This window comes from Blennius ocellaris, assembly GCF_963422515.1.
Source record: "Blennius ocellaris genome assembly, chromosome: 5".
Classification (NCBI taxonomy): Eukaryota; Metazoa; Chordata; class Actinopteri; order Blenniiformes; family Blenniidae; genus Blennius; species Blennius ocellaris.
In genome coordinates this window covers 11,490,170-11,508,815 of record NC_137654.1, presented here as the reverse complement: position 1 = coordinate 11,508,815, position 18,646 = coordinate 11,490,170, and the positions used below count along the sequence as shown (strand labels likewise).

The 18,646-nt window shown below is 43.0% G+C and overlaps 1 protein-coding gene across 1 annotated transcript in view; it reads left to right on the top strand.

The window, feature by feature from the left end:
- LOC308130448 (piezo-type mechanosensitive ion channel component 2) overlaps positions 1-18,646 on the top strand; it is a gene marked incomplete at both ends in the record, with an annotated part of 30,200 nt that overhangs the window by 11,182 nt on the left and 372 nt on the right. The window contains 40 exon segments of the mRNA XM_080496849.1: positions 499-647; positions 726-890; positions 1,001-1,042; positions 1,170-1,202; positions 1,462-1,568; positions 1,804-1,979; positions 2,105-2,281; positions 2,362-2,532; positions 2,839-3,039; positions 3,116-3,320; positions 3,468-3,569; positions 3,689-3,854; positions 5,297-5,540; positions 5,613-5,709; positions 6,101-6,260; positions 6,362-6,451; positions 6,544-6,626; positions 6,710-6,775; positions 6,955-7,067; positions 7,165-7,285; positions 7,856-7,930; positions 8,365-8,531; positions 9,028-9,227; positions 9,334-9,495; positions 10,388-10,702; positions 10,808-11,066; positions 12,572-12,760; positions 12,954-13,158; positions 13,250-13,382; positions 13,495-13,642; positions 13,726-13,940; positions 15,320-15,478; positions 15,576-15,723; positions 15,952-16,140; positions 16,276-16,368; positions 17,323-17,492; positions 17,730-17,846; positions 18,192-18,273; positions 18,275-18,277; positions 18,395-18,606. Coding sequence (XP_080352975.1) covers positions 499-647; positions 726-890; positions 1,001-1,042; positions 1,170-1,202; positions 1,462-1,568; positions 1,804-1,979; positions 2,105-2,281; positions 2,362-2,532; positions 2,839-3,039; positions 3,116-3,320; positions 3,468-3,569; positions 3,689-3,854; positions 5,297-5,540; positions 5,613-5,709; positions 6,101-6,260; positions 6,362-6,451; positions 6,544-6,626; positions 6,710-6,775; positions 6,955-7,067; positions 7,165-7,285; positions 7,856-7,930; positions 8,365-8,531; positions 9,028-9,227; positions 9,334-9,495; positions 10,388-10,702; positions 10,808-11,066; positions 12,572-12,760; positions 12,954-13,158; positions 13,250-13,382; positions 13,495-13,642; positions 13,726-13,940; positions 15,320-15,478; positions 15,576-15,723; positions 15,952-16,140; positions 16,276-16,368; positions 17,323-17,492; positions 17,730-17,846; positions 18,192-18,273; positions 18,275-18,277; positions 18,395-18,606 — 5,909 coding nt within the window.

Genomic DNA, 18,646 nt, shown 5'->3' with positions numbered 1-18,646 from the left:
ACATAAGCCACTATTATTTCAGTTTCGTCTTACACTGCAATGCGTTGAGTCCCACCTGACCACCAGTGGATCATACAGCAGCTCTTTTTTAGGAACTCTGGAACAGACTGCGCACTGCTTATTTGTGCTATTTTCCTTTAGTTAAAAGTATTGATTAAGGCTTATGAGCGCAGACATTTTTTCCCCCCCCTCTGGGTGCTGTTTCCCTGTTTTTCTCCCCATATTATGTTTCTGCTGATCTTTCAGAACGAAGGTAGGCACTTACAGGAACGTCTAATGGCTCTGGAGAGGATATGAGACAACGTCATTTACACAACATAATCAACACAATGGTGTCAGACACTTGGGGTGGGTGGAGAAATGAAAATGTAACTCACGACCGTGTTTTTCACCATTTCCTATTGAATAAGTCCCATCAGCTTCATTAAATATATACGGTCAATATGATTGTGTAAATGTGTATCTTAAACCAGAGAAAACACTGTATTCCCCCCCCAGACCCGTTATGATGTGTGGCGTCGGGTCCTGAAGACGTTCTGGGCGGTGGTGGTGGGTTACTCCATGGTGGTGTTGATCGCCGTCTACATTTATCAGTTCCGAAGTGTGTCTAGCCTCTTCAGGCAAATCATGGGCATGTCAGAGGACGGGTGAGTTGTATTGCTGAGCGGCGACTCAATTCGTTGCGCGCTCGGCTCATCGTTCCTCATCCTCCCTGACACCTCCAGTCTTCGTGACCTGGGCCTGGAGCGCTACGACACCGTGGAGCTGTTTGCACGCATTCTCCTCCCGGCTGCGTTCCTGTTGGCTTGTATCCTCCAGCTGCACTACTTCAACTCAGACTTCCTGACGCTCACTGACCTGGATAATGTAACTGTGAGACAGACTTCCAGGTGAGACGTCAACAATAAGCAGGTCTCACACTCACAGGAAAACATCGGGAACTCATTGGAAGTAGGCGTTTTTGAGTGAGTTTGTCTAATTTGCCCTTTTCTTCACCCAGAGAGGAAGAACTCAAGAATTCAATCACTGTTATATCTGATGCGTAAGTTACACGTTCAGTTTTTCCACAAATGTTGAAGACAATCAGTGAGCTTAGATCATTAATAAAATGTTCATTGATGATCTGTCGTATTGGATACATGTTTGTAACGTTCACATTTCATTCTCAGCATTAAAGAAAACATTGAACAGCTCCAGAAAAGGTACGATTGTAGCTTTGTGAACAAGGCCCTCTGTCCCAAAAGGTTTCCTGAAAATGTTACTGTGTATTGTCTGCTTACATGACCAATAAATAATTGTTTTTATGTCAAATAAAATATATATATATTTTTTTTTTTTAATATTATATCTTTGGATGCATTTTACAGTATTTAGAGATGGTAATAAGGTATAATTCCTGTCTGTATGAATGCCAACGTGTGACACTGCCACTGAATCAGTCACTAAGTTCTCAACCAATAGGCTTGTGAAGGAGCAGCAGGGAAATGGGAAAAGTCAGGAGACCCTGGACAGCGTGGGGTTGCAGACGTCCTCAGAGAGAGGAGCCGAGGAGCAGGAGGAGACGATCGGTAACAACAGCCCAAATACATAACCTCTCCAGTCACCTTTTTTTGTGCCTGTCATGACTTTCAGGTGGAACATTTACATTTTGTTGTGTTTTTCCGGCCCAGCTTTTAGTTCTGAAGTATTTCCAAATTTGTCAAATGCTCTCAATTTTCTTTTAGAAGATTGCAGTCATAGATCATTGTCTCGTTCAAACGACACTTTATTTCCTGTCCTCACCTCCCTGACGTGTCCTTACAGACACAGTGCAAAGCAGTGCTGAGAACAAGTGGATCGTGATCGTGGACCGGGCGAGTCTGCTGCTCATCCAGGCTCTGTCGGGGCTTCGCAGGCTGCAGGAACTGAGCTGGAGACTGATGGAGCTCCACAGCCTGAAAATTGTGTCTTCCGGCATCATCTGGGTGTCACTGCAAGAGGTGGAGTGTTGGATCAGTGTGCACACGCAGGACAAAAAAAGTCCACATTATTCAAAAGCATTTGTTATGATAGTGATACAGTACAGTATACATGTGGGGGAAAAAAAAACTTTCACTTTCGACAGGTTTCCCTGATGAACTTGCTGTTCCTGGTTCTGTGGGTGTTTGCCCTCCCGTTTCCGCGGTTACGACCCCTGGCGTCCAGCATCTCTGCGGTGTGGGCCTGTGTCATGGTGGTGTGCAAGATGTTTTACCAACTCAAAGTGATCAGTCCTCTCGACTATTCCTCCAACTGCACTGCGGTGAGCTCGGTTAACAACGGTTAACGGTTGAACATGCTTTTCATCCGCTTGCTCACACGTGGCTGTCCTCTGTCTCGCAGGGCTTGCTGCCCACTCCCACTAACAGCTCTGGCCTGGAAGATGGAGTGGAGCTGAGGGGGAACCTGGTGGAACTGCTCAGGAGGTCCATCCTCTACATCGAGCCCGTCGACCCCGTCTACTGGTGTGGGGCGCTGCGCAAGTGTGAGGGTCGGATCCTGCCCTGCCTCAGGGTGCGGCGACAAGGCTGATTCCCCGTTTCTAACAGAAAATCACATTTAGTAGCTTTGCCTTTGCAACTATGATCTCATCCAATACACAAACTCAATATTTACTTTGTAACGTACTGAAAGATTTGCAATTGCACATACTTTAAGTCATTTTTAATTGTAACTCTCTAACCGAGTAGTGTGAATAGAAGAATAGAAAAAAAAGTCATATGGAACATTGTAGGAACCTTTTGCAATTTTCTGTATCATATTGTTGAATGAGTTCTTTATTACATATTTGTTCACGATAAAGTCTGCTCTGTGCTGTAGAACCATCTCATGGTTCTGGCTCTACTGGTGTTTGAGGCGACCGTCCACCGCCACCAGCTCTACTTCCGGCTGCGTAACGACCTGAAGCCGCCGCCCTTCAGCATCATCTTCCACGGCATCACCAGGACACACCTGGACCACGGGGTCCTGCCCTGCATCAAATACTTCATTAACTTTGGTTACTACAAATTTGGACTCGAGGTACTTTTCAAACACAGAAAAGTTTGCGTTCATATTTGTGTATGAGCGTCTGAACACGTGTGAATCTGTGTCTCAGATCAGTTTGATCGTAGCGGTCAACGTGATTGGCCAGAGGATGGATTTCTATGCACTGCTTCACTCCTGCGCCCTACTGGCGGTTGTGTTCCGGCGTCGCAGGAAGGCCATCGGAGAAGTGTGGCCTAAGTACTGCTGCTTCACAGCGGGCCTGATGGTGCTGCAGTACCTGCTCTGCATCGGCATCCCCCCCGCTTTCTGTGTTGGTATAGAACTTCAAATAGATTATTTGCATCTTTATCACATCTATGCACTGCTTAAAAAAAAAAACCCACATATAGGATGGTAAGACCATTGAAGTTAGAGGTTTTCTGTTTACAAGTATGCTCTTCTGTTCTATTTCCTCTTGGCAGATTACCCCTGGAGAACCGCCTTCAAGCCTCTGACGTCTAACATTATTAAATGGTTCTATCTGCCCGACTTTGCCATGAGACCCAATCCTTTATTCATATTCTGTAAGTTTGTTTCCCCAAAAGATGAATCCTCTCCTCACCTGTATCTCCTCTCACACCCTCTCCTGTTGACTCTCTCTCTCTCTCTCTCTCTCTCTCTCTTCCTACCATGCTCTCTGCAGATGACCACCTGCTGTTGCTCTGCTCGTCTCTGCAGTGGCAAGTGTTTGAGGAGGAGAACCGAGCGGCTGTGCGGCTGTTGGCTGGAGACAATGTCGAAATAAGCCGCAGTTTGGATCCATGCTCCTTCAATCAGTTCATACCTGTTGACAACTTTCTTCACTGCAGGTCGGAGACACCGTGTTTGGTCTTCACACCTCTTTTCCTCTCTGTGACCAGCGCCTCCACTTACACTGACGATTAAATTATTTAGTTATTGTATCTCAGACATGTCTGGTCTATGCACTGAGCTCAGGTAATTTCTCCACGTATTTCATGATAACTTAAACTTTCAATATACGGCGATTCTTAAATACCACTGTGTTCTTTCGATGGTACAAAGAACCTCATGTTACGAATCATATCTGGGATTTAACAGTCTTGGGGCCAACGTATCGGCATAAAGGGGCACAAAGTTGAAGAGATACATTTTAATTTTGTAGATATGATCGATTGTTTAGTAGGTGCAAAGTTTGGATCAAATCATTATAGAGCTTCATTACTGATATTCAGCACATAGTTCAAGAATTTCCCCATGGGATTAATAAACTATTTCTATTGTATTCTATTGTATTCTGACAGTGTCCATTTTAACATCAATCAATTTTAACGACCAAACAAACATGTATCAATATTGATATACTCAGGCCCGCCCCTCCCTACACGCAGAACACGCGCTGTGCGTAGGGCCCCGCGATTCATGGGGGGCCCCATTTTGCGCAAGTGAATTGAATTTCCCTCGGGATCAATAAAGTATCATCATTCTCTGCAAACGTGCAAAGGATGCGCGTGCATTTTGCCGAGAGGCGCGTAGAGCACCGCCACCAAGTCAGCCCGAGGCAGGAGAGAGAGAGAGCAAAAAAAAAAAAAAGAGACGCAGTGATTGACAGCGCGAAGCGTCACCATCTGACCAATCAGCGGTCAGATGGGCCGGCAGGCAGTTGTTTACAGGTAGAGAGAGAGAGAGAGAGAGAGAGAGAGAGAGAGAGAGAGAGAGAGAGAGCGAGCGATGGCTTCCAAACGTCAATACGATTCAGGAGCTATCAAAAGAAAGAAAAAGTCCAAACAAGAAGAGGCTCGTGCTTCACTTGAGGGTGGGAATGTTGTTGAAATAAAAAAGAAAAAACTTTGTGGCATAAACATGCAGACGTGTGCATCTGTAAAGTTCTTGTTCCACTGTTGATAGAGGCTGTTCATTTGATTCTTTAGTAATTGTAATTTATTATTATTATTATTATTATTATTATTATTGTGATTATTATTATGTTATTGGAAGGGGGGCCCCAAAATAAAATCCTGCTTAGGGCCCCCATTTGGCCAGGGGCGGCCCTGGATATACTGATATCCACAGATTGCCAGTTGATTATTAGTCAGTCACTTGTTTTCTGTTTTATCGCTCAGGCGAAGGGAAATATGAGTAGATTTAACTATCTTTTCTAACCACAGTTCTCTTATCTAAGTGAACAGTTAAAAACACTCCTCAACTCTGAAACTGAACTTTCGCGTTGACATCTGACAGTGTAAAGAGCTGAAATATTTAACCCTGAACGCTCCAATGTTTCCCTGTGCAGGTGCTACCTCGATATGGTGAAGGTTTTCGTCTTCAGTTATTTCTTCTGGCTGGTGCTCTGCCTCATTTTCATCACCGGCACCACGCGGATCAATATCTTCTGTCTGGGCTACCTGGTGGCCTGTTTCTACTTCATGCTGTTTGGAGGCAGCGTGCTGATGCAGCCGGTCCGATACATCCTCAGACTGTGGGACTGGCTCATCGGCTACACCTGCTTCGTGATCGCCATGAAAAACCTGCTGTCTGTAAGTCGCGACACATTTAAGAGACACAGCTCCGTCTTCTGTATCATAGCCTCTCTCTGCCTTCTCTTCCAGCTGGGTTCCTGTGCCTACCTGGACAGTCTGTTGAAGAACGGCTGCTGGTTGATTCAGGCCTTCAGCATGTTCTGCACCATCAAAGGCTACGATTTCCGTAAGTGTCTGCGGCAGCCTCTGCCGTTTGCACAGATGCAGAAAATAGTTTGTATGACAGATGATGATTAGTGTATCTCCTGGCTTCAAAGCTGGATAAAGTGTTATTAATGACTCCTGGTTGGTCTGTTGTCCCAGTTTTGGCTTTCTATCCTTGCATGAGCATGTTTTTTTTATGCATAAATTAGATTTAAGGGAAAACTTTTGATATACCTTTGGGTAAATGTTCCTAAATATGCTAAATCCAGCTCGGGTCAAATAAGAGTCACCAATTAGTTTCAAACACGTTTTTCGACTGTATAAATACACCTCAGTGCCCAGAGTAAAAACAGGCCGGGTCTTTCTTGCAATGAGGCATGGCCGAATACGTTTCCTCTCTCGTGTGTTTTCAGCGGATCCTGACGATCAGTGTGAGCTGCCAGAGGGCGAGGCGGGCATCGTCTGGGATGCCATTTGTTTCACCGTCCTCCTGGCACAGAGGAGAGTTTTCCTCAGCTACTACTTCCTATACGTGGTGTCTGATCTCAAGTCTTCTAAGATATTAGCTTCCAGGTCTGTCCTGCAGCCTCCTGTTTATGCCCACACCATGCTAAATAACAACAACAAAAATCTGAAGTTCACATTTATTTCCCTGCGTTTCCTCCACGATGAAGGGGAGCTGAGCTGTTTGAGGCCAGAGTAAAGAAACAGGTTGCTGCCAGGCTGGAGATGGAGAAGAAATCTGTCGAGGCACTGAAGAAACAGTAAGAAAGGACAGCAGGATGTCACTCATTTTATCTTCCCATTTATATAATCTACAACTCATAAAGTCACATTTCCCTCCGCTTACTTCCAGGATGGAGAAAATAAAATCGAAACAGAAGAATCGACCTGCAGACAAAGACGAACCTCCTCCTGATAAGGAGCCGGCGACGGAAGGTAACAGTCAATTTGTTTCTCATGGGAAAATCATGAAGCAAAACGCAATAGTGAATACATTTAAATGGACTACTCTTCTTCAGATGACGACGAAAAGGCAAAGAGAGATGCAGGGAAATGGTGGAAGCCTTGGGTGTCCAAGCCTGGAGGTGAGCAGCACCGTCGCAGAATGTCAAACAAAGCAAAATTACAACAAGACGACATAGGGAATAAGAAAGTCATTTGTCTGAGTTTGTCTCGCTTTGGTTGTGTCGTAGACAGTCAATGATCAATGTAACCCTGTGAACAACGCTGGAGACATTCCCATGTATGTTTCACTTTAACATAGTGGAAAACAACTGCGGCTACCACCTGTTTGACAGCGACAGCGAGGAGGAAGACGAGGACGTTCCAGAGAAGAGTGAGGAAGAGAAACCTCCTCCAAAGAAATCTGCTTTCCAAGTGAGAGTCAGAATAACATGAATCACCGTCATCGTCGCTGTGAAAGATGAAGACGGGGCGATTGAGACGCGTGAACGTGTGCCTTGATTTCTCCCAGTTGGCTTACGACGCCTGGGTCACCAACTCTAAGACGGCTCTGAAGGACCTGAAGAAGGAGAAGAAAAAACTGAAGAAAGAGGAGAAGAAGAGGGCGAAGAAGGAGCTGCAGAGGCAGCAGGGTGAGAAAGCAGCATGTTGAAGAGCTTTTTTAATCACCGCATTGCTGCAAAACGTCGCTCTCTCTGCACACCTTCTACTGACAGGACCTTCTGTTTGTGCTCCATTCTCTCCTCATGTTGACTGTTTCTTGGCCCCTCTTTTTGTTTAGTTTATTTTTTTTGGTTTTATTGATTGTGTTGCAGCACTTCCTCCTCTGGTCCTCCCACACACAGAAGACATCAGACAACATGGGAACCTTTGACCAAAACATTTCACTGACTTCACTACTGCTGTGTTGAAAAGTCACATGGCTACCAAGAAGCTTCATGGTGTCAAACTGACCACTGTGTAGATTTAATCATTTACTATTTTTGCAAGTAATAATGTCGAGAGGTATTTTTCTAACAAGCCAATAGAAGTCTGGACACATTCGTCTGTTTAGAATGTTGGAGTTCAGCAAACTGTTCAGGGGATTACATCAGGTTCATCCAAGCACTGTGGCAATGGGATCCATGCTTTGAAATTGGAAAAACAATCTTGACTGTAGTTATTGAGACAGAAGGTGTTTAAGTAAAGCATCTGGTTTTCAGGACTTGATCGCGAAGACTCCAGTGAGGACGAGCTGGATGAAGCAACGGTGGCGGAGGAAGAGACCGAAGAGGAGGGTAAAGGTATAACGTCACACAGGCTCCACGAATCACTGAATCCCAACACGTCTGAGAGGAGACGTCTGATCAACGGGAATGTTTAAACGTTTTGATAATGTTGTTTGGGTTGCTGGACAAACAAGCGAGAAAAATCTTGACCTATAATTTAATAGAAAACAAACGACTGGACACAAAATGGGAGCAGCAACAAAAGCAGAAAAACAAAGGACTGGGTGAAAAAGCAAGGAGAGGACAGATTTACCGATCTGACAAAATACAAATTGATCAGGATGTTCTTACCGTGAGGTGAAAGTGAAAACCACTCTACCATCATCATCAAACAGGACACGCAAGAAAAAATGGTTCCTATCTACAGTGAAATTAGAAATAGAAGTGAAAAACAAAGAGATTAAAAGCTAATGTGGTGACGAGAATGACCTTATTTCTTACAGAAAACATCCTGCACCGCATCATTAACACGATAAAGTTCAGCTGGGTGTTTGTTCAGTCTCTCCTGGACGACTTGACGCAGGGTCTGAACTCCTTCTGCAAAGAGAGCTTGGACATCTCCAAGGTGCTGCGCTTTGAGCGCGCGCTGCTCAACCAGCAGCTGAAGAAGGTGAGCTGAAGACATGACGGAACTCCTGTCGTCACACATTATGGAGCGCTGACGTTACCACATTTCTTAGAAGCATTTTGTTTATTTATCATTCTATTTACTATTTACATTTACTGTTTCGCCAGTGGGCCTTGTCTATATTTTCACACAATTTGTCACTTTTGCTTTTGAAAAACAGACACCAGTTATCATCATTTGGGTATCTTATTTACAAAAATGGCCATTATAGCAATGTCTGGCTGAAAAAAAACTCTCTGAATCCTCTAATCTGTACCTGCTCTGTCTGAATTAAATGTTAAATGATATAACAAATTATTGAAATGCTGGTCTATGCACTTTACCTACTACATTACTTATTATAGTGTTGAACAGCCCACCAAACTGATGATATTGTAGACAATTTACACATAAATATACAAAACGTGATGATTTTCCAGCCATACTACTGTTTCTGTTTCGGCGGGTTCCCATTTGTTCCACCTCTCTCACTCTTCAGGGCAAAGAGGTCAGTCAGGAGAGCGTGAAGCAGTTTTACGACAGCTGGATGTCCCGTCAGAACACACTGTCGTCTCAGGACGACTTAAACGAATCCCCGCATCCTCCCCCGTCTCCCCCCGATGCCTCCTCCTCACGCCAAGCCTACGCCAAGCTGAAGAACCAGGCCTCCAAAGTGTCGTGGGGCAGCAGCGTTTCCAGGCAGGTCACGGGTTAACGTTAAACTGCTCCACGCCGGGCAGACGTGCAGAAACGTGAAGCCAAACGCATTGGTGATGAGTGAGTGGCGCTCTGCTCTCCCCTGCAGCTGCATGACGGACGAGACCCTGCTGGGCTCCCGGCAGCCCACGCAGGACGAGCTGGACGAGCCTCCAGGTTTCTCTCCGGCCGCAAACCAACTCCGACGGAAACTGTTCAAGGAGGCCAACGTCGACATGTCTTCTTTTGAGAACGACGGACTCTCACCACGGTGGGCGACTCTCAGTTATTCACACTTTATGACATAAACATCAGAGTTTTACCTCTTTGTATAATACTTGAGTAACTTGATTTACAAACATGCACCTAATTCATCCAAAAAGCCTTATTAATGTTTGTTTGTTTTTTTAAGCAATATTATGTGATATTATAGGACACCAGTGTGGTACATATATTTCTTTTAAGTCTACATTAAGTCTATGTATGATACATAAAACAAGAAATATTGTGGACAACTTTTCTTGAAATACAAATAGAAAATCATCCCATCTTTTTTTTTTCTTCTTGAAGTTAATTAATAATTTAGAAAAATAAAGTCAACATGTTTGTATGACTCGTCATAATTGTTTTGTAGGTCCCTGGTTTGGACCCAAGCTAAATGAGAGAAAGAGGAGGGGGAAAAAAAATGCAATATTGTCTTGTTAATTTCGGTTCCCTTCATTGGATCAGAACATGGAAGCACATTTGCTGGCAAAAAGTTTGACAACAGTTTGATTCCTTTCCACAATTATTCCTGGGGGAATAATTGTGTCGGTGTTTTCACCTGCTGACAGTGTAAAACATTTTTAGGATTCTTCTCTTGCACAGACTAACTCAACACACATTAGTTTGTTTCCCCAACATCTGAATTTCTGAGTTTCTGTTTTATTTTCTCAAATGGACATAGAATAACCTCTAGAAACACCTCGTCTGTCTTCACAAACCGTAACACTATGTTTCACCAGCCCTACTGACTCGTTTCAACACTTCATTTATGAACAATGTGATATAAACCAGTCTATTAGGCTGTCTCTGTGAAATCTGTATTGTTTCATCTAAAATCAACACCTTAACGTATTTTCTAGTCTTCTTCTTGCGTCGTTGACTGTATTGTCTCCCCAAAGCTGTGAATTTAAACAAGAAGTCTGTGAAGGAACGGAGAGGGAGGAAGAGAACGACACAGACGGCGGGAGAAAGTGTGAGTATGGACCGAATGAAGTGGCGCAAGACGAACAACGAGAGCCTCCGGAGGTGGAGAAGGACGAGCTGGATGAGGAAGCCCACTGGAGAGATGAGCAGGAGCGTGTTGATTACCCAGAATGCCGGGCGCTTGACCTCAGGGAGAGCGACGGGGAGAAGAGTCTGGATCTGCCGGAGTCTCCCCGCCCTCTGAGTCAGGAGACGAGAAACCTGACCGCCAGCGAGCTGCTGCTCAACAAGTCAGTCGAAGCGAGACACACGACAGTCACGATCCGACGCAAGATGCCGACTCGTCACATGATCAACTCACCTCCCTTTCCCTCTGTCGGTTCCCCCCTCCGCAGTATGTTTGAAAATGAGGAGATCTTCGAGTCCGACAAATTCTTCACCACGCTGCCGGGGCCGCTGAAGCTGCTGTTCGCCCTCTACAACACCATGGTGTCCAAGTCCGAGCTGCTCTGCTACTTCGTCATCATCCTCAACCACATCGTGTCGGCGTCCTTCCTCTCCCTCATCCTGCCCATTCTCATATTCCTGTGGGCCATGCTGTCTGTGCCCCGGCCCAGCAAACGCTTCTGGATGACAGCCATCATCTACACCGAGGTGCCTTATTGTTGCTTCACACTGTGCCTGAAATAATCTGTCAATGTGGGCTTTTTTCTTTTTTTAAGAATCTTTTAAATGAGAGCGTTTGGAAGCAGTAAGAATGGGAAAAAAACAGCATATATGTAGAAAATAAAATAGCAACTGAGAGCTGATCCCAGCTTTTTATGGGTAAATGTAAGATGCACTTAAAATTGCAATTGTTCTACAGTAAATCACTCAATTTAGTTTATATGTATGAAATATCTTCGTTCAAGCCACAATTCTAAGGTAGAAAATAAAGTTACCGTATATAAAAAGTAAACTATGGATCTATTTTACAAGCAAATATTAGATATGAGTTGTGGATTTTATGATTAAACATATTCGCTACAAAAACACAGATCAAATCGTTTAAATATTATTTAAAAAAGATATATATTATTTCTAAAATACCAAAGTAGATTACATGGCATGCATCTCACTTGTAAAGAAATATGTTGTATGAGTAAATGTATATACTACTCAAAGAATTACTCAGCAATACAGTACTACTTCTTTTTTTAGTAATGTGAGTATTTGTAACTTGTTGCATCCCCATGATTGTGACCAGATTATGTGTAGAAAACAGAAACAAAGATATTTGTTGGACTGAAATCAAAATGAATGAACTGGAACTTCTTCATTATTGTGATAAATGTAAGAATTAACTTGAAAGTACAACCGACTTCTAAGGCCTCAGTTTGTTTATGAGGTTATTGATATTTTAGAACAGATCTGATGAATAATGTAGCATTTATTCTCAGGTATAAGTGTCTTTACTCTTTAATTTATGTACATTTGAAAATAAATATCTGCTCTTTCTCCTTCTCACAATCTTTCAAACTGTCTTGTTACTTGTTTCAAACTAATATTTTTAGTTAAGTAACATTATCAAAGCAGCTGAAGGTAACAGTTTTCCATATTGAAGCTGTAGAAGGTAATTAATTCGAGAGAGATCAAATTCCATCAGTAATGCCAATACTTCTTGTATTTGCTTTATAAAGAAAAGCAAATTTTCATCTTTTTTGATTTAGAAAGACTTGTTTAAAACAATGATACAGGTTGATCCATGATTACTAATGAAAAAATGATGTATCCATGCAGACAAACTTACTATTACAGTAACTTAACTACAATCATTTATGATATTAGTTTTGCACTTCAGTAGCTTTCATTACTTGAACTCTTTGACTTTAAAAAAAAAAAAAAAAAAAAAAAGGTGAATTGACACTTTTACCAGTCTTTTTTTCAACACAAGTATACTTGGTGGTACTTCAGCTCTGCGCATTAATGAAAGAAACTGCTGCAAAGAGGAAATCTGCTAAATAATTTTTTTAAAGATCCATCAAGTCTCATGACAAGAAACAGCTTTGTTTTGTTTTGTTTTGTTTTAAAGCAACTTCATCAAAAACATTTCTTGTATTTGAATGGAGCCATGGTAGCAGAGTAACGCTTTAACTTGCCTCTCCTTTCTTTTTCCTCAGCTGACCGTTGTGGTGAAGTACTTCTTCCAGTTCGGTTTCTTCCCGTGGACCACCTCTGCCTACCGCGGCATCAACGCCGACCGGCCCTTCGCCTTGCCCAACATCATCGGGGTGGAGAAGAAAGATGGCTACGTCCTGTTTGACCTCATCCAGCTGCTTGCTCTGTTCTTCCACCGGTCCATCCTCAAGGTCACAGCGACAAACTACTCCTGCTTTTCTGCATTTTCAGTGTCTTCTTTCTAAACCTAATCCAGGTTTTTTTTTTATATACAGAACTCATCCCAGCTAAATAAACATACATGCGTTTGGACTGTGGGGGGAGTGTCCCTCCTCAGTCTTCACTGAAGGGTGACGACACCGTGTTGTGTTTGTGACTCCACAGTGCCACGGGCTGTGGGACAACAAGGAGGTCGAGATGCCTGATTTCTTCAAGAAGATGAAGAGGAAAGTGGACAAGAAGAAGATGACCTCGGCAGACAAGAGTGGCAGTAAAGACAAACCGTCGCGGCGGCTGAAGTTCCTCCCCTTCCAGGCCTCCACCACCTCCATATTCTGCAGACAGAAGAAAGGCGAGTCGACAGAGTCCAGTGGTGAGTTTTAAAACTCTTTTCAAGCTTCCAAATGGTTTTCGCCGGCGCCCTGACGCTCTTCGTTTCCGCTCGTTTGTGTTTACTGGAGAGGTGAAGCCCAAGAAGGAGCAGAGCAAGAAAAAGAGACGACAGCGTAACAAGGTCCCGCTGACCAGAAAGCAGAGGATCAGACAGCAGGTCAAGGAGAGGATGCTGCAAATCAAAGCCGCCGTCATAGAAGTGTGAGTGACTTTTTGGCTGATCATGAAGTCCAGACTGCTGTCTTTGTACAGTATGTTTGTTTTTTTTTCCTCCACTCTGATTGTGACAATATCGTCTCTCATTCCTCTGCAGCGCCCTTCACATCTACTTACCAATACGACAGTTTTTCTATGACATCATCCACCCAGACTACAGCCCTGTGTGTGACATGTACGCGCTCATGTTTCTCATCGACGTGGTCAACTTCATTGTCACCATATATGGATACTGGGCCTTTGGGGTAACACCGCAAACATATCGTTTACACTTTAAGATGCGCGTACATTGTCTCACAGTGACGCAGAGGCTTCCGTCTCCCCGTAGAAATACTCGGCAGCCGCTGACATCACAGAGTCTCTGTCGGAGGATCAGGTTCCCGAGGCCTTCCTGGTCATGCTGCTGATGCAGTTTGGTACCATGATAGTGGACCGGGCCCTGTATCTGAAGAAGTCTCTGCTGGGGAAGTGTGTGTTTCAGGTGGTTCTGGTGTTCGGCATACACTTCTGGATGTTCTTCATTCTGCCCGGTGTCACCGAGAGGTCAGATCCAGAGTTTCATCCCCGTACCTTCCTCCAATTACCCTCACAGTCCCAATACATCATATCCAACATCCGTGTCATTTTACAATGTTCGACCTTGTTACACCATTTTTATAACGGGATTATTTTTTGCAAATTTGTCCTCGTTTATGGCGTATTCTGCGCAAACATTTACTTGAAATAACGACTCACCCTTACAACAAACTCATCTAATGCAGCGGTGTCAAACTCATTTGAGTTCAGGGGCCATATTCAACCCAGGTTCCTCTTAAGTGGCCTGAATCAGTAAAATAGTGACATGACAACCTGGAAATTTACACTGGAAAGGTTTTCTTTGCTGTGGTTCAGGAAAAAAGTTCTTTTTAAAAAAAAATCTCAACAATTAGTTCAAAAAATGACAACATTAAGCCGTTTTTAATGATACTTTTTGGTGCAAAATAGAAAAAGTTAACAAAACATCTCATATAACTGTTGCATTTTTCATATTTTTCCATGTGTCTTTTTATAAACTCATTCCATCTCTATGGCTTTGAGGCTCGTGCTTCTTTAACTGGCAGTGAGGCAGCCAAGCTTTCATCAAAGCACTTAAAAAAAAAAAAAAAACTTTGCGAAAGAAAAGAAACAGACAACACTGAGGCACTGCAAAAATTCCTCTTAAAAAAAAAAAAGAAAAAAAATACTAAAACAAGAAAATGAATACTTTATATAAGCAAAATTATCAGCCGACAGAACAATAAAATTTTACTTGACAAGATTTTCAAAAATAAGAAAATAATTCTCACCCCATATGACCCAGCGTCTTGAAAATAGCATTTTTGGACTCAAAGCAAATATTATTTTCATGTGTTGTTATTTACAAATCTTAAAATAAGAAGATTGGGCTCATGAAATGCCAGTTCAGGTCTTTTGGTTGCTGCTCAGTCATCTTAAAATGAGAAAAATGCTTGTTTTAAGCCAAACAGTACTTATAACTAGTTTTTAATACTCAACGCCAAGACCATTCTCGCTAATAAGAAAATAAAGTAATAATCATCTTAAAACTAGAATAATAATCTTAGCGGACAATTTTGTTTTAAGCAAAAATGACTTAGTCAAAAACAAGGAATTTTTCCATTAATTTAAGAAGTTATATCTTGCCTAGATTTTACTTTTTGCAGTGGGTGCAGTGTATGTAGTATCACTTTCCAACTTCATATCTATCGACTCAAGAAGCTAACTTTCACAGACCTTCACTATCCAGTTGTTTAAGCTGCTATCTGGGAGCTTCATTGTCTTCATATATTTAAAAACAAATAGCACATCCATGCATAAAAAAACCCCAGTGAATAATAAGTGAAGGCAGGAATATCTGACACATCCTCTGTCTGTGTTTCCTTCAGGAGGTTCAACAGGAACCCAGTCGCCCAGCTGTGGTACTTTGTAAAGTGCATCTACTTTGGCTTATCGGCCTACCAGATCAAATGTGGCTACCCAAACCGCATCTTGGGCAACTTCCTCACCAAAAACTACAACTACCTGAACCTCTTCCTCTTCCAAGGGTGGGACAACCTTCGCTGCTCTTACTGAGAATAGAGGCCACGTTTCTTAATCATGTTCATAATGGAGATTTGCAACTTCAATTTTTCTCCCTCCCAGCTTTCGGATGGTTCCCTTCCTGACGGAGCTGAGGGCGGTCATGGACTGGGTTTGGACCGACACCACTCTCTCTCTCTCCAGCTGGATTTGTGTGGAAGATATCTACGCTAACATCTTCATCCTGAAGTGCTGGAGAGAGTCTGAGAAAGTAAGTGAGGGTGTGTGACAGACAGTAGGTGTTTTAAATGTCCCATCGAGAAGTTCTGGGTTCAGTGATCGGTGGAGGACGGTGTCAAACATATTGGAGCTTTGCAGCACATGAATCTGCATTTGAGAGGAGGAAAAAGGAGACGATTAGTCACAAACTCACAGAAAATATCTGATATATTTATGTATCTGAGAGGGGCACACAAGTCTCTGTGTGTAAATCCTGCAGAAATACCCCCACACCCCGGGCCAGAAGAAGAAGAAGGTGGTGAAATATGGGATGGGAGGATTCATCATCTTCGCTCTCATCGGCATCATCTGGTTCCCGCTCCTCTTCATGTCACTGGTCCAGTCAGCAGCTGGTGTCACCAATCCTCCGGTGGACGTCTCCATCCAGCTCAGCATCGCGGGATACGAGGTGAGGACAGACATGAGGAACGCCACAATCGTCTTCTCACCAGCAACCATTTCCCCGGAGTTCCATCGGGGGTCTGGTGACCGATGTTTGGTTGATAAACTCCACAATGCATTCACTCCTGTGTTTTGTTCACAGCCTCTGTTCACCATGACGGCTCAGGAGCAGAACCTGGTTTCCTACACAGAAGCTGGATTCAACAGACTCACCAGGGTTTATGCTACACATCCAGTGAGACTCGCATTTATTACTGTCAACACAATAAAACCACCCACTGTTAGATGTGTGTCAATAATCAACACAAACACCTGAAAGTAATAAATAATACCCAAACTTCCCAGTGAGTGGAAGAACTGATACAATTATGACCACAAGGGGGAGCTATTGTAACTCACCGCCTCTCACCCAGTCGTCTCAAAACATACACAACTACCTGACACTTTGAATGAATGAATGAATTAATTAATGAATGAACGAACGAATGAATGAACGAACGAATGAATGAATGAATGAGTGGCCTATGTCTGGTCATAGTTCAACAACACATTTAAAGTACAAACACCAACAATATACTGTTCACTTTAAAAACCAAGAATGAAAATCCGTCTGAAGCCAGTGGCTCATTTGTGCCTATCCTACAGATTCTATGGTATAAATCATAATACAATAGATATATATGGATAATGCTTATATCATAATGTTATAGATGTATAGAAATGACTTTTATATATTTTATTTACATCATACTTATATAGTTGCATGTGTTTTGCAGCTTTATTCTAAATGTCCTTTTATATTGGTACTATTAGATCATTGAAAATGTACAACATTTTCAAAAACAGATTTGTAACGTTCCTCCACGTACCGAAATTGTGTATCATGACAGGTTGAGATTTAACGGAATTGGAGCAATCATACAAACAAACATTTGATTATTTCAGAGCTGGTGTTTGGACTCACTTCTCTTATTAAATTATATTAAAATACTGGATGTATGATCCTCAAAAATTGTGGAGTCAAAGGTGTCTTAAAGTAAAACATATCACTGTATCATTTGTGTGTTTTTTTTGTGGAATACAACATTGGCTTATACTGTAAAAACTGCTAACCCCCACTCTCTCTCTCTCTCTCTCTCTCTCTCTCTCTCTCTCTCTCTCTCTCTCTCTCTCTCTCTCCATATTCCAGTCTGCCATGCAGTTCATAATGAACTATGAGGCAGAGGACATTGTTGTCGCAAAGATCAAGAGTGATGCCAGCCTGCTGTGGAGCATCAGCCCGGCCAGTCGAGCCGCCATGATACAGGAGCTCAGCAACTCCTCTCACATATACATCACCATGCGCTGGACGCTGCTCAGGTCCGTCTAATTGTGCTTGAAGACATTTAAGTAGTAAATATAGCATGGCTTAATAGATAGACGCTTTCTGCATACATCTGTGTATGTAGAGAAACGAGTCCACCATTATCAACAAAATGTGATTTTGTGGATCTCTGATCCGCAGTTTCACGTTTAATTATTTGAATGTACCGGTACAAAGTATTGGAAAAAAACAAACAGAAAAACAACAACATTTGTGTGTTTGTATCTCCTCAGGAATGCGTCCATATCAATGAACGTGGAGACGGTGGGAGAACACACCGTGAAGTTTGACGACAAAGTGCTGAGGGAAGAGATCGTTCACATGCTTCAAGGAAACAGCAGCAAACCTGTGTGAGGCTCATCAACAGTCCCTTTTTTTAATTTAACAGTCAGACCTACAAGAGCCGTGAGACAGTTTTCCTGCCACCGTGGCTGTTCAAACGTACTGCTGCATTGGATAGGTGTACTTGGGTGGTCGCTGTCGTAAACTAAAAAAAAAAAACCAACTAGTAATTTTCAACCTGCACTGCAGTGACAGTCACTGACGAGTTTTCATCATTTGTCTGTAGATCAGAGGCGACTTCAGTAAATGAATGTACAACTTACTGCTCTGAAGTGGAGAAAAGAACACCGTCCTCACAGTGCCGCAGTGTTACTGTGAATTAAACACACGTCCAATGTTTTTCTGTCCTCAAGGATTATTGATTCTGTGCTGCCAAAGTTCCTCCGCGGCCCCAAAGGACCAGAATCCAAGATGGCGACCAGGATGACAGTTGGTTAGTTGTGCATTCAACTACACTTATTTTGACTACATGGCAGCTGTTTCCTTTCTTCTTTTTTTAAATTAATTTACATTTATCTTCTAACTTAAATGAACTTCGCCGTGTCGTCCTCTAGAGGACCGTCCAGAACTGCGCCAGCTGGCTTTCTTCAGGCCGCTTTCAGTTAAACTTCAGCAGGTCAACGGCACGTCCCGGAAGGAGGCCGGCCAGTGGTGGGTGGTGGAGGAGTGCTCCCCAGTTCTTACCGCCTCCGACTGCCGCAGCATAGAGATCGTGATCTTCAGTGATAAGGTCAGCCCCTCCAGTCTGGGCTTCCTGGCTGGACATGGGTAGGTACAAACATCTCCTGAAAGTTCACACTTTTAGGGC